General features: G+C 48.0%; 1 protein-coding gene and 1 long non-coding RNA gene across 4 annotated transcripts in view; one reads left to right on the top strand and one right to left on the bottom strand.

The window, feature by feature from the left end:
• The window catches only part of SMOC1 (SPARC related modular calcium binding 1), a 148,129-nt gene that overhangs the window by 26,264 nt on the left and 100,100 nt on the right, over positions 1-21,765 (bottom strand). For all 3 annotated transcript variants that reach the window (XM_059373486.1, XM_059373488.1, XM_059373487.1), the window contains exons 6-7: positions 11,700-11,789; positions 9,640-9,720 (exon numbers count right to left, since the gene is read on the bottom strand). In XM_059373486.1, the coding sequence (XP_059229469.1) occupies positions 9,640-9,720; positions 11,700-11,789 (171 nt within the window). The remainder of the gene's footprint in view (positions 1-9,639; positions 9,721-11,699; positions 11,790-21,765) is intronic.
• Positions 4,467-20,917, top strand: LOC132000076 (uncharacterized). Its single transcript, XR_009399170.1, has 3 exons — positions 4,467-4,726; positions 19,161-19,222; positions 20,389-20,917. It is a non-coding gene; the product is annotated as an uncharacterized LOC132000076 (long non-coding RNA).

The following is a 21,765-nucleotide window of genomic DNA, read 5'->3' as shown; positions in this document are numbered from 1 at the left end:
CATCCGTGAAGCTTTCCCTGAGGGCCGCAATCTTAGTGACGTCTCCCTCTCCTGAGTGTAGGACTGAGGACCTGCTCCCCTCGAGGAGACTGGGGACCATGACTTGTCTGGACTGGAGGTTCCCGAGAGCGAGGACTCGATGGCTCTCTTCCTTATCCTCCCCACCCCCACCCCTGGCCCCCAGCTCCTTATTCATAGCACAACCGTGGAGTCTCTATTTAAAGGATACAGAAAGAGCCCAAGAACCCCTCTATTGCTTGAATCCCTGCTATGTGCCATCTCCAGCGGCAGAATTCTGCTCTAGCCTGGAATTTCATACATGGGGCCCCGCACCGCGGAGTAAATGCCCAATGTGGGGGGTGGGGGGGGCTGAGACTGCGGAGACCAAGATAAGAATAATTATCCCCTGGACTCATCCTGGAAAATGCTACACTCCACCCTCAGACTATCAACCACTGGATTTTCTTAGGGGGAAAAAAAGCCATAAAAGGTGACCCGCCTGGAAAGTGAGAGCAGCTTATTTATGTTTCGCTGTGAACGGAATTGTCCAGCAGGCCAAGAACATTAAGGAAAACACTAGTGTTGTATTGCCCACAATTTGCCCGAAACCTCTTCCAATACCACACGCCCACCTTGCCTCTTATCAAAAATGAATGCAATGCTGCCCGATAACCCAAAACAACAAACCGTGTGTTAAAAACAACCTTTCCGAAATCACAACTTGAAATTCCAGAGGCGGAAGAACTCTGGCGGCCCCTGACTCTGGGTTCCCTGAGTCAGCGAGTGAGGGTGGCAGTCACCTACACCGCGGGCTGCAGGCTCGGGGTGCAGAATCCAGCCGAAGAGACGCGGCAGAGGCAGGAGGAGGGACAGGTAGGACCAGGTCGGAAGGCAGTGACTTTCTGGGTCTTGAAGGGCGGGAGGTGTGGTCTCTAGGGAAGGACAAGCAGCTGGAACCCACCATCTTCAGGAATGATTAATGGAACATTGCCAAGCAGGCCCTTTTTGTTTACTTGGCCACACAGGGTTTTAGCACCTATGGCTTCAAGCCAACTATGTGAAGAGGTTATTTTTCCCACTTGTGGACTTTGCACTTTTTCACAGGTTGGACCAAGTGGCCCCCGGAGGACGGTTCCAAGCACCAGGTACTGGGCTGGCTCTGCCCCGCCACCGTGGGCCCTCTGTCATATCCAGCACTGAGCTGCCCCTAGGCCAGTGCCGACTCCCGAGGCGTACTTGTCTAGGGGCTTCAAGAGCCCCCGAGAGAAGAGGGGAATGCAGAGAACCATTGCTCAGGCCTCCCTTCAGATCTGAGGACAGACAACAGGCCTAGAAAAGGAAAGGCCCAGAGGAGAGGCCCTGCCAGGTCAGAGGAGAAGCAGCCTCACCGACAAAAAGAACAGAGTCAAGCCCTGAAAATGTGTTCAGGGGTGCAGCAGGTAGCGGGGGGGAGAGGGGGGAGGAGAGAGAACAGAGATAGAATATGCACACATTTAAAACGGTGGCCCTGCCCCTGGGATGGGTTCTCCCATCTCTTTAATCTGAAGGGCATTTCATTCATTTGGGCAGCCAAATGAAGTGAAAATGTACCATCACCCAATCTTAACCTACAGATGGACTTTGGGCCATTGGAGGAGGTTGGTCTCTGGAGGAGGTGACCCCTTCTGATGGACGAACTGACCAAAAGATGCTCTTCCCCCCGGCCCAGAACAGGTGAGGATGGCAGCAAGGCTCAGGGAGCTGGCTTGTCCCAAACACCAGAGGGAACTCAGGGCAGTCAGAGGAACAGGAGTGGGTGGGGTGTGGGGACACCTGGGCTTCCTTGGCAAGGCTGAAAGCACGAGTAAGAGCCTAGCACTCCCAGTTTGCACACTCCACCCCCGGGCCTGGCACAGAAAAGGCTCTGTGGCTGTTTCATGGAAGTCAACAACAGCTGGAGGCCGCACAGGGTGGGGGCCAGGAACATGGGGTTGGATGGATCCGCCTCCACCATGTGTTACTCTGTGACCTTGGGCAGTCTGCTTCAGCTCTCTAAGTCCCAGGTTCCTTATCAATGAAAGCAGGGTTATGACAGCACACATACTTTAGGGTCCCTGGGGGATTAAATGAAGAAGTAGAGGCCAAGCATTTCCCCTGGCCCCAGAGTCTTAGCCCGTCTAAGGTAGCAGTGTTCTCAGCAAATGTGGAAGGAACCTGGGCTTCCGGACCCATCCCTGTGAATAACTAGTCTCCTCGGTTGGACTGCAGGGATGGACCACAGGTGGGCAGTGGCCACAGTCCACGCAGGCTCAGGTGATACGGGGACACGCTGGCGGTAGGCCAGCTAAACAGATAATAATGGAACTAAGATCTTTATGACCGCCGTGCCGGCAACACCAAACAAGATCAGTGATAGAACATTTCTCTGCACTGGAGTGGACGGTACCACTGCCCCCCTCCCTTTGGCATGCCCCCACCCAACAGTCAGCTCCTTGCTTAGACATGCCTTGCATTTCTTACCTTTCGCACCAAGTGGATGGGCCTGTGACCCTGGACAAGGCCATTGACTAGCCTGGGCTCTATTCTGTCACTGAAAATGAAGTGGTGGTACGATACGAGGCGCTCTCAAGGCCCACAGCCTTACAATTAGGCAGCTTTGGGAGCGCTTCCCCACCGCTGCTCCGGGGCTGGACCCAAACTCCGCCTCCCATGCCCCAAACTCTGCCTCCCATGCCCCAAACTCTACCTCCACGGCCCAAACTCCACCTCTACGACCCAAACTCCGCCTCCCACACCCCCAAACTCCACCTCCATGGCCCAAACTCCGCCTCCCACGTCCCCTGGGAACCCAAGCACTAGGAAGGGGTTAAGCAAGGCTATTGCATTGGTCCCAGGTTCTCCCTTGTTCCTCTCAACACCTTCAGAGCCATCCTGTGGCTCAGAGGCCCCATCCCCAGAACAAAAGTCACCATGCCCATCCCACATTCCCGAAGCTGGCTCAGGGCACCTACTCACAGGGGTGTTTGCAGTCGGCTCTGGAAATAGGGCATGCTGCTGGGACAAAACGTTGTGGGTGAGGACGTGAAGGGAAAATTACAAACCAACCGGCCTGTCCAAATGATTTCTCTCTGTGGAACCTAAAATGACCAGGCATGGTTCACCATTGTTGGAAGCACCGACCTCTGCCTTCCCACACAGAAGAAACTGAGGAGTGGAGGAAAACAAGATATAAATTCTACAGCAGATATTTCTTCGAGGATGGATCATCCCAATATAGAATATAGGCACTTTTTTTAAACTTTTCCCCCAGAGCATCACTGACTCACGTCCCCTCAAATTTTAGAAAAGGCTCCATCTCTCCTGCCTCACGCTATTAAGTGAGCTCATGTGACCCTTCCACCAACAAGAATGTGAAATGTTTCCCAGTGGTTTTGCAATGACAAGTACTGAGAAGTGGCAAGCAGTCTTCTTTCTAGTTTTGCTCAGTAACTTCATTGACCTTGATCTGACAAGCTCTGTCCTTTAAGGACAAAAACTAGCAAATACACATTTAGGCAAGAAGGAAGAAGGGGGCACATGCTGGGGCAGGGATTGGTGGGAGGAAGAGAGAGTTTTTAATTTGTCCTAAAAAGTGTCTAACTTCACTCTTCATCTCCCAAAAACACTTACGTGGGAGTGTGTTTATAAGACATATACTCCGCCTTCTCGCAAAGCCATTTTACAAATAAACACAGAATGAGGATCCTCAGAGCGGAGACCATAGTTGACTTCTAGCAAATGGGAAGGAGCCAGTTACAATACCTTAGAGGGACCTGTAGTTTCAGGTTTTTAGTAGCAGAGGCCAAAAGAAAGTGCTAGGGCACATGGTTTTGCTATCAGCACCAAAAACTGCACAAACTCACCTAGTGAAAACAAAACAAAACAAAACTTTTGCTGTTCAAGCTAGGCCCAAAGGCTGATCACACTCTCACCTCACCTTGGCCCGTCACTACACACCCCTGTGTCCAAAGCAGATGCGGTGCGGCAAAGGAGCAAGACAACTGGGAAAACTAATTTTAAAAAACGAGGAAAAATGGATGCGGGGCTGGGCTCTCTGGGGCCTCCAAATGTGCATACGGGTCCTGTCTACAGAGGGAAAGCTTGAGAAAGGCCTTTGCTGCTACGGAGAGGGCCAAAGGCATGACCACCTTTCCCTGTCCCCAGCTCTATTCTCTGGCTATGACGGACCAAGACACCTGCAGCAGATAGATAGATGGGCAGGCATCCAGAAGGCCAGTTATAGAAATAAACTTCAAGGGTTTGTTTTTATACAGATATTTTAAATGCTCGCAAGCCCAGACCCGTCCTCGGCTGCTAACGTTAGCGGATTACTCATTCTTCCTTCCAATCACGTCATGTGTGAGGTTCCAGGTGGCTGCGGGGTATTTGCTTACAACGGCTACCGCTGGTTTCCCTGAGAGCTGTTTATTTTTCCAGGCCTCAGGTCATTACATCACCCCGCGGTTTCTGGGCAGGCCAGGAGTGCTGGTTTGGGGGATGGGGGATCCGGCCAGGAGGTGTCGTTGCCTCAGTGACCCCGCATCCCAGTCACCGCAGCTGTCCCGGCAGGAGCTTCCCTGGTGAGGAAGGAGCGGTCCAAAGGCAGCCCAGGGGCCCACCCCGGGCCGAGAGGAGCAGGGCTCTGACGCCAGCAGATAGGAAGGAGCAGGGGTGCTGCGGACATCTGACCGGCCATGCGGACGGTGAGGTAGGCAAACGCTCCCACGTGTGAGGAGACGGGGCTGTGTTTGTGGCAAAACTTACAAGAAATGATTTTCACCTTGTAACCCTGCTGACGGCTCTGTCTCAGGGAAGCAGAGCTCCCATACGCTCCCACATTCAGGGACGTCTGGAAGGAAGCTCTGCCAGGCAAAGAGGCAAGGGAGGAAAAGCAAGTGCTTTTGGATTTCACCCCCAGGGTCGAGTTCTAGGGCCTTCTCAAAATCCCAGATCAGATCATGAAGGAAGTTAATGAGGAAAGGAAAGGAAAGGAAAAGAAAGAGATGGGGAAGGCAGAAGAGAAGTAGAAGGACCCCACCAGTGGCTCCAAGAGGTAGCCAGCCACGGCGGAGCAGAGGGAAAGGGCCTATGTGCCACGAGGGCGTCACTGTGCTGCTCCAAGAGAAGAGGTAAGGCTCACACGACCCTATTTCCTGAGAGTATTTTCCCAGACAAGAAAGCACAGAACTCTGTCATACAGAAAAAGAGAGAGAGAGAGAGAGACTTTTATAAATCATAGCTGTAGGAAAGTGTCTGCACATAGTAAAATTAGAAGCAGTGGGACATGAAATATGGGAAGAAGAATGAGACAAAGCCTAGTTTTCATCATTTCTTTAATCTCTTTGTTCTCTTCTATAAAATGCAGATGATTAAAAAGATTCTTATACTCTAGTTATGTTAAGAAATGCTTTGGTAGCCAGCTTCTGATACCAAAAGCTCCGCAAGAGTTCATATTTGGTCCTAAAAGCAGAACACAGTCTCTGGCCAACACTCGTGTGTGAGAGGATGGCTGGTGTCAAGTTCTAGGGTGTCGGCTGGCCAGGTCTTCCCAAAGGCAAGAGAGCTCTTGGTGCAACAGAGACCAGAATCAGAGACAGGAGCCCAGAGGGGCAAACCCATCGACACTGAGGCTGCCAAGTCCTCAAAAGGCAATACTGACCACGGGGAACACAAGACAAAGCCTTAAAAACAAGGATCGACACCCCCAGGAGGAGAGAAGGAGACAGGATAAGTCTGCAGGCATATGTGTCATGTTATTGCAAAGCTTCAGCTGCCCAGTGGAACCTTTCCAACATCAACAGTCCCCAGGCCAGAAAACAAACCTGGCGTCACAGGGTCTGAGTGTGAAAGAAGGATGTTTGGGGTGGTAGGAGGGACTAGGATGGCCCTCTTGCCTCTAAGAGAGAGTGGGAAGAGCGCTCACCTAGACTGGCTTCTGAGTCCTGCTTCACCCTTTTCATGGGTGGGGGGTGAAGCTCTCCTAACCCAGAATCTTCTGGCAAACTCCAATGGGAAACTGCCTCGGGCGCTTGACCCAGAGGCTCCACTCTGTACCAGAGCCAGCTGCCCAGACACGAGTTATCACTAACATGTTATCTGACTTCTCATCAACCCACATGAGATAACACGAAGAGCACTTGGCACAAGATTTAAAGATATTCCGTCAAGAGTAGCCATTATTTTTTAAATCATTCATGATATACCTAATTCTGTGTTAGGCATTTCACATATATCATTGAATCCTCAGAAAAACCCTGCAAGGCACACAGAACCTTGTTTCACAACTAATGAACTTTCTTAAGGTCACTCAGCCTCTCACGGGAAGCCAGCACGGGAAGCCAGGTCTCCTGGTTTGTCTGATACCAAAGCCCATGCTGATGCCATTACGAGGTTTACCACTTCTGTATAAAAATGATCCCTAGCTCTGCCCACAAAAGCCAGACGGCAGGAAGCCTCCCCGGCATCCATTTGTGAGAGACTACACCAGGACAGAATGCCAAAGCTCGGCAAAGGTTCATGTTGGACAGGGCAGGGCCACGTGAGCTGCCCCAAGTTCCTGAGCTGACGATGCAGGCTTCCGTGGGCATGTTTGGAAACATCTCCCAAGGCATGGCCCCTACTTCTGCCTGGTCTATGAGAGGGGCCAGGCATCAGGAGAAAGACACCCCCATGCACACATTCCCGTCCAGATTCTTCTAATTCCGACCCACAGACCAGAGGCCAACAAATTGCTTTCTGTAAGGTGTCAGATAGAAAGCATTTTAGGTTTTGCAGGCCAGACAGTCTCTGTCACAACTATTCAGCTCTGCTGTTCCAGCCCCCAAACAGCCATAGGTGATAGGTAAATAAGTGGGTGTGGCTGTGTTCCAATAAAACTTTATTTGCATGAACAGGCAGCTGGCCATTTGCCAATCCCTGCCTAAATGCCTTTGTGACACCATGTTTTTTTATACATAATTCCATCAAAAGGATCAACAGGTACTGAGTATTACCACTCGATCATGATGGAGAAAGTTCTCAGTTTACCAGAAAATGCCTAAGGTCTAGATCTCTGATAATTATTGCTGACCTCAATTTCTCCCAGGGAGGCTTTGGCTATCCTTGAACTTTCCTCTTCTACACACTAACCCTCCAGACATCACTGGGTCCAACCAGGAAAAAAATGAAGATGGCTGGGTCACACCAACAAAAGGAGGGCGGTTGTACCTTCCTGGATACCATTTCTCCATGAAGACCCAGTAGTCATCCAGTTGGCAACTATCCAGGACAGGTAGGAATGGAAAGCTGAAGAACTTGAGCGGAAGCAAACATCAGATAGCTTCATATCACCACTTCACTTCGCTCGCTCGGAGAAAAGAGCCCAAGAACACAAGAACTCAATTCACAAAGATAAATCATTTTCCCCAGCCCCACCCCTACTAGCTGGGACCCAGGATAAGTTACTTCCTCTCGCTCAGCCTCCATCTCTGCACCTGTCAGATGGAGGCGATAACAACACTTATCTCATTGGGTGGTGGTGAAGCTTCAAGGAGATAACACCTGTAAGGTGTGCAGGATCCGAAAGATGATTCCGATTTTGATGATGAGGATGATGATGGTGATGATGGTCTTTTCTGTCCTCCCCCAGAGCACTCAAACACAGTGAGCTAGATTCTATAATAGATATAATAGGCAGGCAACAAAGCCCTTGTCCTCACAGAGTTTAGAGCCTTGGTAGAGAAATTAACCACTGGTAGATGAAAGCAATTTCTGGAAGCAACTGCTAAATGTCAAGTGAGTGTTCCAGGCAAAGGGTGATGCAGGATTTCAGAGAGCACTGACTGTCATAGCTGCCACTGGTCACAGAGTGACAATAAAGCCTCTAAATAAAGGCTTTGCAGATCTGTTGGGAGGAGGTGGGGGCCAGGGATAGGGGGACCACTGGCACCAAAACCATGTCACTTTGACTTATCACATTTGTCTAACAGCAAGAGGGGAGGTGGAAGGAGGGTCTACAAAGAAGCTTCAATTGAAGAATTCTCACTGTAAGTGGTATCATTAACATTCCCATTTTTCCTACCGCAATGATGATCGCAATAACTAATGTACTTTCAGCTTCTCTTGTCCTCACTGTTTACCACTTAGCCAGGCACTGGTTAAGTACCAGATAGACAGTATCTTGGTTAACCTTTACCCAAAGTCCTTCAAGGGAAAGATCATGACCCCCAGAGAGAGAACTGAGGCTCTGGAAGGATTATTTCACTTGCCTGGATTTCTCACTAAGTGCAGAAGCCTGAAAGCCATTGCAGGTTTTGCTGATTCCAACACCTGTGCTTTAACCACGGCACTGTTCTGTCCAAGACCCTGGCCCATGGGACTCACATGGTCTTCTTCCAACCCCATCATCCCCTATCTCCAGCTTTTGTCAATCAGGGAACCAGACACATGCGGAGGTACTGACCTGCCCACATCACAGAGAAAATCCAGAGATGCTGCATGAGGTCATCAAAATGGGTAACTTCCTTGGTACACTTGAGTTCTCCCACTCCCACCTTTAGGCTAGAGCTGGCAGATGGATACACCTAAAGGGGCTCAATGACAGCCCACTTACTAATTAAAGGTCTTCTAAAACTACCCATCAGTTCAAAGGGATGGATCTTTTGTTTATAGACCTTGATATCCATAGGGAGAAAATGATATGGCTGAAATGAAATTCACCACATTTATGCAGGCATAAATTATGCAGAGGGGCATTTCTCACAATGAAGTCTTAGGCGAATAGAAGGGTGATTTCCCCACGATGGAGATACAGATTGGCTTTGTTAATACACTTTCCTGTCGGTGGACATCCAGTCTTCACTGATGGTGAAATGAACTTTATTGACTTTGGTCTTCATTGATGATAAACGAACTCTATGAAAGAGTCCTATGAATCTGATCACCCTCCAAAACTCGTCACCCTTCTACAAGGAGCTCAGCCAGTACCAAACCTGACCACTCACAAGACCCTCAAAAGATGAGACCAGAAATGACATGACTGTAAGCAACTATTTGGAGCCTTAAAAAAATACATAGAACCGGGGCTCCTGGGTGGCTCAGTTGGTTAAGCAACTGCCTTCGGCTCAGGTTATGATCCTGGAATCCTGGGATAGAGTACCACATCAGGTTCCCTGCTCAGCAGTGAGTCTGCTCTTCCCGCTGACCTCTCTCTCCTGCTCTCTCTCTCTCTCAGATAAATAAATACAATCTTAAAAAGAAAATCTTAAAAAAAAAAATACATAGAACCAAGTCTCTTAAGCCTTGTGGTCCAACATTTCCATGCCAGGTCATTTTTTTTTTTTTCAAGTTCTTCTGCATGGCATGTAGAGTCAATTAAAACAGAAAAACATACAGTCAAAAGATTTTTTGCTAAAAGATCAGCTCCTCATGAAAGATGATACCTGAGCTACTAATTGAAGAAAATTAAAGTTGGAAGGGATTCACTCATCTAATCTCGCTTTATAGCTGTAGAAGTTGAAGACAAGACACGTTAGATGACTTGCCCAAGCCCATACTGCGGGTAGTCACGGAGCAACTGTGGGGCAACTGTGGGGCAACTGCAGGCGATTCGGGCACAAACACAATCCCAGGCAGATTATTTACCTGAATTCCTTACATTGGTGTTGTTCAGTTTGGAGTCCTTGATTACCAAGTGCTTAATCCACAGAGTAGGAGCTGTAATTTCTGGGGCAAAAAAAAAAAAAAAAAAAAAAGAAGAAGTAGTAGTGAGAAAATCTGGGCAAAGGGAGTGGTTAACTTGGAGGGTAGCCCCCAGGCTTCAGGAACTTTTTCTAAAGCCTGAGGCATCAAGGCTTTGAGCTTTCTTCCTCATTTCACATCCACTTTGTCCCAACACCTCTCCCTTCTCACTACGGAAGCTCCTCTCCCCGCCAGCTCATGGGAGCCAACCAGGGCCTCCCCTGCTCAGAGGCAGAGTGGTCTAAGTCCAGAGGCGCTGAGCCGCTCCATCCAGGAATAAAAATATTATCCCAGGAGGTGAGGAGCATGGGCCAAGCCAAGTCTCTCTCAGCTGCTTCCCTGGAAGAAGATTTAAAGGGGATAAATCAACAAATGAATGCCAAACAAACCACAGAGACCATTTTGGAGGAAATGACTGAGCCACAACAGATTTCAGCTTGCTGAGACTCTGTTCCACATGGGAAGGAAAGTGGTGAGTCCAATGTGTGCGTCAATGTCCTTCCTAATGGTTTCTCATGGACACAGGCTGAATCCTCCAACCAGAGAGCTTGCGGGGGATCTCTAGGCCCTTTGGGGCTTGGGTCACATGATGGACAAGTGGTATGAGAATCGGAAGGACCCTGAACTCAAGAGTGATGAGTCCTTCAGTGAAATTGCTGGGGCGATCTCCCAAGGTGACATGGTCTCCATTTCCCATCTGATCCCTCGAGATCCCCAACTTGCCAAAAATCCAGGAGATTTGTGGATCACAGAAACATCTGAATTTCTAGGCATGAACACATGTATGTATGTTCCACTAAATAACCAGTTGTAAAGGAGAGCTCACATGTCAGTCCTTCTACCTAGAGGTGGGCCTCTGCTCGGGACATCCATAGGCACAGTACTGACCAGTGGCATAATTTCTTTTTATTCCCGTCTCCCGGTCCAGTCTCATGATCCAGGTCTGGATACACTCAGCTGAAAGCTGCTCAAAGTTTGCTGCGTATTGCACTGACAGCCGAACCCCGGTGTCAGACTTTCTAGAAACTGCATTTTGCCAAGCTTCCTACTTCCCCTCATGGGAGCCTGGAGTATATGGCAAAGTGCACTGAAGAATGTAGGCCATGAGCAGCTCAAACTCAAAATAGAGGCCAGCCTTCTGCACCCCACACTCCTCCTGTCTAGCCCTCATACCCCCAGGGACATTCAGCCTCTATCTACCTACCAGCAATACTATGTCTCTTGTCCTAGAATTCCCTCTCAAATGCTCTCAAGGTCCAACTTTGTCAAACCAGGTCCACTAACCAATCTCTTTCCTCCTACTTTCCTACTATACCTCAGCCTCACCATACTCTCCCCCTCTGTCCATATCAGTCCCCCCACTGCCCTGATTCTTCCCTTCCCCTTTCACAATCCAGCCCGGGTACTGTCTCTTCACATAGTCTTCCCCCAGACCACTGTGATCTCCTTTCTCCCCAAAATGTCCACTACAATAAAAACTAAGACCCTATAATTTAACATCTAAAGCTCTCCAGTAGTTGCCATTGTCTTGAGAGCAAAGGCTTCATCTCAACTACTCCTTCTTGGTCCCCCAGAGGCCTACCACAATGGTGGGCACAGAGAAGGGACTTGTAAGTGTTGGTTCATCTACTGAAGGGACAGTGCTGGCCTGTCTTTCTCAGCCATGGCTCTTTGGTCTTGGCAGCTCAAAGGGTCCATCCAGGCTGTGTTATTATTGGACATCAGCAGCTAGGCAGGAAGCCTGGCTAGAACAGAGGGCCTTTCCAGAAGTAGAGAGTGTACCAGTTCCTGGGAGGATCTGCATTTTTTTTAAAGGTTAAAACAACCCAGCCTAACCTGGGGAAAGCTGAAATTAAAAAAGAAAAAAATAATAATAAAGTTTATACAAACATCCAAAGGAAAGATGTTCCTCAAATCTAAAAATGGTTGGGAGTATACGAGTCGGAAGTGATACAAGAGCTTACCATCTCCATCGAACACGGGCTGAGTCTCCATCGTGGGTGTCGGCTTCGACCCGTCATCTGAATTGAGAGTTAAAAAGAATCGAAAAGAGACTACCATTATTGAGGTAAATACTATCTACTCTCCAGCACTGTTGAATGATTGGGGTTTGCACACGGCCCGGCCAAGTCCCAATGAAAAGACCAAAGAGAAAGGAAAGAAAGAAAGAAAGAACAGGAAGGAAAAAAAGAACCACAGAGAGACACCAACAGTAAGACAAATCCAGGTGTATGTTCACCATCCCAGGGGTGGGACAAAAGGGAACTCAACTGTCATGGTCTTGGAAGGCCCTTCCTCATCAACCCACATGACCCGGCAGGATGACTATCAGCCGTGGTCCTCCCTGCAGGAAAGCTGGGGTGTGGGGGTGGGTGTGTACCTTCCCTAGCAGTCCTGAGCTTTGGGCCAGGCATGTTAGGGTAAGGCTGGCATACTTCGTGGCCTCAAATCCTGGTGTCCCCAGTTCCTTCCTGCCCTTTTGTGAAAGGTACCAGCCAAGTACCTAGTGGTCCTCATTGAAGAGCTTCAGGCAAACAAGAGGCTGTGCTTATTCCCTCCCAAACACCTAGCTATTTCTCTATCCTCCCCTAAAAAGGAAGAAAAGGCAGGAAGGACCATCCTCTCTCCAGTATGCTGAACTGGAGAGAATCCAGAATCCCTAGAATACTTCTAAGTATGAAACACCGTGCCCGCCTGTTCCCAGGGAGAGGTTGGGGGCAAGCAAGATAGAAGGGGATGTGAGAAACTGAAGCCTGGACTGGCTTGGAAATTTCTACAGCAGATGACGGGAGCACGAAGCTCCCAGGAACAAGTCCTAATGCACAGGGTCCCAGCAGAGAGTCGGCCACTCTTCGCAGAGCGAGAATGCCTGCAGCGGAGGAGTGAGTGTAGACTTTGCCTTCCTTCAGGACGCTGGGTTACTTCCACCAAGATCCCCCCAAATCTCAGTGCAGGTCAGTGTCTCTCGACTTTTCATCACTGCCCAGCTAAAGAGCATTTTTAGACTTTTTCTTCCTAATCGCCTTCCTAATGAAATATTCATAACACAGACACTGCATGTGTATCTGCTTCTGTACTGTATGTGTATCTGTTCTTTATATGAAAAAAGAACAAGAGTTCTTTTGTCCCCCTGCCTCCCCCCACCCCCAGTCAACTTCCCTTTCTTGATATCTCTGCCTCCAGTGAGAATGCATAGTTTAGAGATTTCTCTGTGTTCTCCCTGGGCAGGGGCGGGGGTGGGCGTGGGGTAGGGGAAGAAGAGCCCCGTGGTCTCAGGCAGTGGGATGATTACACCATCCCCCAGAGATCTTGTACAACTGAACACTACATTCTCCAAGCACTAACTATTTTTTGGTCATTTTATTCATTTAACTGCTATGTATTTATTTATATTTATTTGTTTGTTTTACCAACAGTTCTTATTGTTAAGAAGAATAAATACCAGTTATTATAATTGGTATAACAACTGGTATTTATTTATTTTAATGGAAGAATAATCAACATACACTATGGTATTAGTTTCAGGTGTACAACATAGTGAGCTGGTGTTCACGGTTGTTACAAAATGATCACCCCAGTAAGTCTAGTTCCCTCTCTCACCGCACCAAGGTGTCACAGTATTACTGGATATAGTCCCTGTGTTGCACACTACATCCCCATGTCTTATTTATTTTGTAACTGGAAGGTTATACCTCTTAATCCCCTCCACCGAGTTCATTAACAATGGAGAAAGCAAGTTCTCAGAGAGTCTCTGAGACGCCAGTCAGATCAGCCTTAATAACAAACCCCCCACCACCCGCCGCCATTTGGAGCTCCCAAAACCTCTGGCCGACTTCCCTGCATCTTATCAGGGAGGGAGGAAAAACACAGAGTTCTGATCCCTTTCTTGAGCGTCAGACTCACACCCCACCCTTGGGATCTTCAGACTGGAGCTCTAGAGAGACCCTAATCATGGCCAGAGGCTGAGGCCAGCAGCCCCACCGTCGGATGACACATGACTCTGCTATTATTCTCCTCGGCTGACACCAAGACCCAGCTCCTACCGGGGCCGAGGCGACCCTGCACCAGCTGACAATCATCCCTAGGAACAAGATATGGGCAGGGGGAGAGGAGTGAACTTGCTGGATAGCTCGTTTGCCTCCAACCGGAGTCCAGAACAGGCATCTTTTGATGCACAACCATGTAAGTTTGATCTGAAAGTCACTGAAGGAGAATAAACACAGAGCAGAACCGCACAATGTCACTTTTTTTTAATAGCATCACTTCCCCTGACTCTATTAACACCTCTTTCCACTGAATTCAATCAGCCACTGAATGAAGGCTTGTGGCAGCTGCAAGGCGCATTTGGTTGCTCCTCCGGATGCAGAGTTCACAGTCTAAGGAGTCCGGCCCCACAGGCTCAGGCCCTCCTCCTGGGATGGCTTCACTTTAGGGGCCTCCAGGGCCACAGAGGGAAAGGGAGAAATCAAACATTCCCGGAGGGACAATGGTGAGAACCCAAGTGAAAAATGGCTCCTGCGAGATTTTAATATTCAACTAAAAATCCCCCCATATTCCAAGAGCCGTAGCTCTCTCTGGAGCAGGGTAACAGAGAACATTCTGCTGCTTCCTCCCACCAATCCAATGACAGTCTCGGGCGGCCCATCTGGTGTAGCGATTAGCAACGTTCCGTTGCCCAGGGGAGGAAGGAGTGTTTCCAGTCTCCCGGGAAAGTTTGGCACTTGTGCGGGCCCAGGACCTCCACAGTTGCCCAGACGCAGGCCCAGGGCCTGAAGCACCTGAAGGCACGTGTGGGCAGTGAATCTTCCTGCCGGGCGGGGTCACCACGGGTAAGGAGGTATAGCCAGACCGCCACAGTGGAGGCCCTAGACAGAAATCTTTATGAAGTGAGAAAAGACAAGGTGCCCCGCTGCCAGGAGAACCACCTGTGAAATTCAGCTGCCCAAAGGATGAGAAGCCAAGCCAAAGCCAACAGGACCCTCTGACCATCATCTCCGGGCACCTGGGCCCCTGGCTCCCAACCCAGCAAACAAGCACACCCTTCGACCAAACACAGGTCCAAGGCCTGGGTCCAAGGTCCACATCAGTTCAGCTTCCTGGCAGGCCTTGAGACAATACCAGGCCCCACACTGAGCCCTGGGGAAAGAGAAAAGCTTCCGCTTAGTCTCCCTGTCTCCAGTGGGGGCACACTCCACATCCTGGCTTTACATCCAAAAAACTGGGTTACCTGAGCCCCTCACTTTTCTTCTCTGGGTAGTGATAGCTTCTTCTGAAATGAAGGGTGCCCCAGTCTTGGGACAAGGTGCAGGACTAAAGATTTAAAAGCTCAGGAGCAAGGACTTTAAAGGTATGAATGCTATGAGTATAAAGCATCTTAACCAAGTGCTTATTTTTCAAATTGGATTTACAAAATTAAAATCCTATCAAAGTTTTTAAATTAAAAAAAAAAAGTAAACCTTTCAACTCAGTAAGAAGATGAACAACCTGATTTTAAAATGAACAAACTACTATAGTAGACATTTCACCAAAGAAGATGCACGAACAGCTGAAGAATGCCTGAAAAGATGCTCAACATGATTAGTTACTAAGAAAATACAGATTAAAACCACTATGTACCTACTAGAATAGCTAAGATTTTAAAAATAGGAAATACCAAATGTTGGCCAGGGTGTGGAGAGACAAAAACCCTCATTCCTTGCTGTGGAAATAGAAAATAGAGTAGCCATGCTGGAGAACAGTTTGGCAATTTGTTTGAAATGTGAAACATAAACTTACCATTCGACCCAGAAATTCCGCTCTTGGGAATCTGTCCAAGAAAAAGAAAAACATGTCCACCCAGAGACATGTGTGCAGAGATCCATAGCACTATCACTTACAAAAGCCTCAAACTGGAAACAACCCAAATGTTTGTCAACTGGTGAACAGGCCACAGATGGGGATAGGGCCCTATCATGGAATACTACGCAGCGACGAAAAATAATGAATTCCGAATACAAGTGACATTATTGATAAACTTCAAAAACATTAGACTAAATGAAAGATTAGCCATGTACAAATGCTCATATTGTAGGATTCCACTTAGATGAAAAGCTTAGTAAAGATAAGTCTATAGAGTCCAGATCTGCAGGTGCCCAGGGCTGGAGGAGGCAGTGGGGTGTAACCAGAAGCCGGTCCAAGGTTTCCTTTTGGAGTGATGGAAATGTTCACTGGTAATGGCTACACGATGCTCTAAATGTGCTAAACTCATTGAACTGTATGTTTATGATGGGTGAATTTTATGGTATATAATCATGCTTCAGTAAAGCTGTTAGAGTACCAATGTCATCTCAGATTCAACCTCAGGCAGCAGCTGCTAAATTATTTCAGTGATCCTTAATTGGCAGGGAGACTCCCACATATTTTAAAGAAAAATGTATCTCAATCTCAGTTGACATGTAAGTTCATGGTGATGTGATATCTCGTGCTCATTGTTGGTGGTGCTTTTGGACCTCACATAGTAGGATGTTAGTCCTCTTTAACACCACTACACTCTTCCAGAACAAGAAGAGGAGAGGCCACTGCAAACGCCAATTCGAAGATTATCGTTTTTCTTACAGGGAGAAAAATGTAAATTCGGAAATAGTGGCGGGGAGGGGGAATAAAAGCAAAAAAAAAAAAAAAAAAGGCAAGCTTACATTCATGACTAAATGAATGAGGCAAAGCTGAAAGAATTTCTCAAGGATGATGTCAAGATCTGCAATAATGAGACCACTTTGGTTTTGCAACACTCCATTTGAGGCAGGTGGCTTTCCTCATCTAGTCTCACCAATGGCCAGCACAGAGGACGTCACTGGGCAGATAAAAAGAGATGGCGTCACAGAGGAAGAAAGTGATTTGTTCCGGGCCCAGAGGCAGGGAGCAGCTCTGGAAACTGCCCAGGCCCAGGATCCTGGAGTTTGGCCTTCCAGTTTCTCCAACCCCCAACCCTGTCTCTTCCTTAAGGTGCAGCCCCACAAAGCCACACCCCCCGCATGGGTTCCGAGAGCCTGTCCAGACAGTGGGTTTGTGTGACAGCACAATTCCTTGCCCTGCGAGAAGGTCTGGCCCACGCACAGACAGCTGGAAGTCACTTCGACCCCTGATGACACCGTTCAAAGCCTCCTCTGTTTGGCTTTTTGATTCCTGATTGACATTCTCTGGCAAGTGGAGATAAATGCAGGCTGAGGACAAATGTTGATCCGCTCTGACTATTCTCAGCGAAAGACTTTTCAGAATAACAAACAAAACAAAACAAAAACTCAAAAACATTGGTGTGCTTAAGGGACTGAATAGAGCCCAAGAGGTCCAGGGAAGCAGGGCCTGGCCTTTCAAGGGGCTGGCGAGTCCACGAGGAGTTAATTGTTTGGGTATACAATGAGTTTATTCTGACCACATACAAAGAGCTTTCTCTTCCAGGTCCTTCAAAAGCAAATGTGTCAAAGGGGCCAGAGGAGGAATCTGTATTAATGGCAGCTCTTGGGGTCTCTGAGACTGAGGAGCCTTGGAGAATGAGGAAAAAAGAAATTCCCCCCTCCCAAGATTCGGAAGGTCTCTCCACGATCCCAAGCCCCCTTCGATTCTTGGGCTCTGCCCAAGCCATGTCCATCACCAGCCACTTCCCTCGTGAATTATTTTAGACCGCCATTGGTCGTCTTTTACAAAGACATGGAGAGAAACTTCAGCCTGGCAGAAGTACTGGAAGGTTCTTGGTTTTGACGGGACCACATTTATGCCAGAGCCACCAGCCCCCTCAGCTTGTGACTCAGGGACCCAGTGTGGAAATTGGAGTGATGTATTCTGGGCATCACAGGGAGACACCGGTGCCTTTTGCAAAAGTCCCTTAAGACCCTGACCCAAATCATGTGAGGAGGAGGATGGAATTTTAGTCAACATTTCCTGAGATGCATGTCCCAGGAACAATGAGGCTCAGACATGTAGTATGAGCTTTCCTAATCCTGACCTTTGAGAACAGCGGTTATCTGGGCACCTTGGGTCCTTTCCAGAGCAAGAGATCAGTGTTTTACATTCCATCTACCCACCTGCACACTCCCTCCCCAAAGAAGTAGAAACAAGCTCAAAGCTGTTTTTTTGCAAACAATTCCCTACATCCTCAAGCTCCACATTCCCCTGAATAAGAGCAAAAACATGATGCTGGTGAAAAAAATAGACCAGACATGGAAGAAGAAGAGAAGAAAGAGGAGGAGGAGGGAGAGGAGGGGGGGAAGAGGGGGAGGAAGGGAGATGAGGAACCACCATCAGCAGAGTCAGTTCCGAGCTGGGTTCACAAAGAGAAGTGGGCTAGTTTTTTTTAACTCTATTTTGAAAAAAATGATAGATTCCCAGGAAACTGCAAAAATAATACAGGAAAGTTCCATGTACGTCTTGCCCAGTTTCCCTTGATGGTAACATCATCATAGCGAACCTAAATACATAGGCAACCTACAAATATGTAGGTCACCTCATTGTTGTACAATATCAGAGTCAGGACTTTGAAGGGGGGTCATCCATGGACCTCATCCCCATTCCGCCAGTTTTACGGGTACTCATGTGTGTATGTGTGTCAGGGAGGGGGGTATTTCTATGCAACTTTATCCACGTGCTGATTCGTGTGACCACAGTTAAAAGACAGAACTATTCCATCACCATGAAGATCTCCCTCTACGGCCCCTTGATCATCACACGTGCCCTCCTCCACCCCATCTCTCACCCTGGCCACCACTGATCCTTTCCCCATCTTTACAATCTTGTCTTTTCTAGAATGTTATTTAAATGAAATCATGCAGGAAGTGACCTTTTGAAACGAGCTTCTCTCACTCTGCATAATGCCTTTGAGGTCTATCCAAGTCGTGGTTTGCACATACGGATGGCTTGTGCTCTCTTACCGCTAGATCGTGTTCCACGGGGTGGAGGCACCGAGCTGTGTTTCACCCACAGAAGGACATCTGAGTGGTTTTCCTCTTCGGCTACCACAGATAAGGCTACCGTGATCATCCACATTTGGGTTCTTGAGTACACACAAGTTTTCATTTGTCTGGAATAAAGGCTCGGGAGTACCATGGCTAGATTATAGGATAACTGTTTGTTTTGTTTTTCACTCTGTAAACAAACTTTCAAAGTATATCTCCTGGAGGGTGTATCATTTTACATTTTTACCAACGATGTGTGAAACATCCAGTTTCTCCACAGCCTTACCACCATTTGGTATTGTCCCTAATTTTTTTTTTCTTAATTTTAGCTATTCTAGTAGGTGTGTAGTGATATCCTCTCATGATCTTAATTGGCATTTCTTTATGGCTAATGATGTTGAAGATCTTTTTGATGTGTGTATCTGCCTTCTGCATCTGAGCTCTGGTAAAATGTCTATTCATGGATTTTGTCCATTTTTAAATGGAACTGCTTTTCAACAGGTTGAGTTTCTGAGAGCTCATTACATGTTCCAGATAGAAGTCCTACACTGGATATGTGGTTGGTAAGTATTTCCTCCCAGTCTGTACTTTTTTTGTTCTCTGAACAAGATCTTTCAGAGCCAGTTCTTAATTTTGATGAGGTCAGATTTCACAAATTTTAAATTTGGGGGATCATGTGATTATAGTTCTAAGACAAAAAAGTTCTAGACTCATCTACCTATGATTTCTGAGAATCTCCTCCTATATTTTCTTTTAAAAGTTTTAATAGTTTTACATTTTACATTTAAGTCCAAGATCCACTTTGAATTCATTTTTGCGTAAGAAAATGGGGTTTGGGTTGAGGGCTTGGGGTTTCTTGTTTTTGTTTTTGCCTACAGATATCCAGTCACTACAGTGCCATCCTCCTCAGAACTGCTTTCTGTCTCTGTCCCATCAGTTTGCCAGCCTTGGGCAGGCCTTTCTCTGGGTTCCTTACTCTGCTCCACTGATCTTTGTGTCTATCCCTTGGCCGACACCACACTGTACTGAGTACTAGAGCACTGTAGGTCTTCACCAGGGTATTATGATTTCAACTTCGTCACATTCTAGAAAAGGCAAAATTATGGAGACAGTAAAAAGAGCAGGGGTTGCCAGGACTGGAGAGCACAGAGGATTTTTAGGATAGCGAAAATACTCTGTGTAATATTGAAATGGTGGACATGTGCCATTATACACCTGTCCATTTCCAAAGAAATGCCAGCACCGAGAGTGGGCACTAATGTAAACCATGGGTCCTGGGTGATGACAACGGGTCAGTGAAGATTCACTGATTATAATGAATGTGTCACTCTGGCGTACACATTGATAGTAGGGCACCTCTGCCTGTGTGGGGGCAGGGGCTGTATGGGAGATCTGTGTACTTTCCTCTTAATTCTGCTGTGGAGCTAAAACTACTCTAAAAAAAAGAAGTCTTTTTTTTTTTTTTTTAAGAAAAAAGAAATGAAACAAACATTTTTAAAAAGGGAAAGGTCACAGCATTTGTTCGGAAGAACACAGGGAAGCGTGAATTGAAACTTTATCAAGGGTCATGGGGGAGTAAAGCATGAAAGCTCTCTTTGTTTTTAAAAGAAATCAGAGTGATACCTCCCACTTCATTTTTCATTTTCAAAATGTCGTAGCTCTTCTAGCTCCATTGCCTTTCCATGTAGACTTTCAAATAAGCAGCTCTTGGATCTCTGTTTTCCTTCAGCTGGCACAGAATTGGGTACGGCAGGACCCGAGAGTGGGGATTCGTTGGCCTCTCCCCCAGGAGCTGCGTGGTGCTCTGAGCTGGAGACAGGGGCTCAGATGTGGCCCAGAGACCTCTGTGTGCACATGCGGAAATCTCTGCTTCCAGCTGCGTTCCTGGACCATGCCTGGAACTGAACTCAAGGGACAGCGAGCCAATGAACAAATTCTCAGTGGCCTGACCATCTGAGTTCTCACCTGGACCTGGGGGACCCCACAAAGGTACCAGGCAGTGGGATCAAGAACGTGAATGGCAAGTCATCAGAGAGGGAGACATACCACAAGACTCTTAAGTGCAGAAAACAAACCGAGGGTTGCTGAGGTGGGTGGGGGATGGGGCAACGGGTGATGGGCACTGAGGAGGGCACGTGATGTGATGAGCAAAACTGATACACAACTGATGAATCACTGAACTCTACATCCGAATCTAATGATGTACTCTATGTTGGCTAATTGAATTTAGATTAAAAATAAAAAAAGAACTTGCCAGTGGGCCAAGCTCATCCCAGGCACCTTCCCCAAGAGTCTTTCCTTCAAGGCTCTGGCCATGGGGACTACCAACCAGGGCTGGGTGGAGGGGCCACCTACTTTGCCTCCCAGCAGAGGTGACAGTTTCCCAGCACCTAGAAACCTGTGCCTCCTGGGGAGGCTTTCCCTCCCCCTGAAGGGAACCTCTCTAAGAAAGAGGCTAAGGACCATTAGAATGTGAGTTCCACAAGGCAAGGCTGAGCTCTTATCGTGTTCCTTGTCGCCGGGTCCTCAGTGATCATAACAAGCCTGGCACTTAGGAGACTCTCAGTAAATATTTGTTGAATGAAAGAATAAGAAACCAAGTAGAAACACCAGAGGTTACACGTAACACCAGGGACTCAAAAGAATCCACGACTAGGAGGCTTGTCCAGATCCCTAAAACCCCTTTCCTCTCCAGTCCTTGGAAATGGGATTCAAACTCTTCATTTAGAATCCTCCACGCATAACTTTCTTTCAGAGACCCCAGCATAGGGACTGGGTGGAGGGCAGGGCTTGAGCACATGGAGCCAAGCTGGGGAGTGAGGAAGGAAGGAGACAGGGCACTTGCACGTGTGCTCGAGCACACCCACGCACACCTGTCTACACTGCAAAGCTGGTACCCCGATGTGCCAGGCTTGGTCAGCACGACTCGGGGTCCTGGCAGGCAGCAGCCACACACATGCAGACAGCGAAAGGCTGCCTCCCATGGGTCTGGAGCTGCCTAGGCCTGCTCCTGTCTCAGCAGGTGCTGTATTCGAATAACTGCGTCTCCCTGGGGAAATCCAGTGTGAGCAGAGGTTGACCCGTCGAGGTCGTCAGCTGCCCACGC

This window comes from Mustela nigripes, chromosome 13, assembly GCF_022355385.1.
Source record: "Mustela nigripes isolate SB6536 chromosome 13, MUSNIG.SB6536, whole genome shotgun sequence".
Lineage (NCBI taxonomy): Eukaryota > Metazoa > Chordata > Mammalia > Carnivora > Mustelidae > Mustela > Mustela nigripes.
The sequence above is the reverse complement of the archived record's forward strand: the minus strand, read 5'-3'. Positions and strand labels throughout refer to the sequence as shown.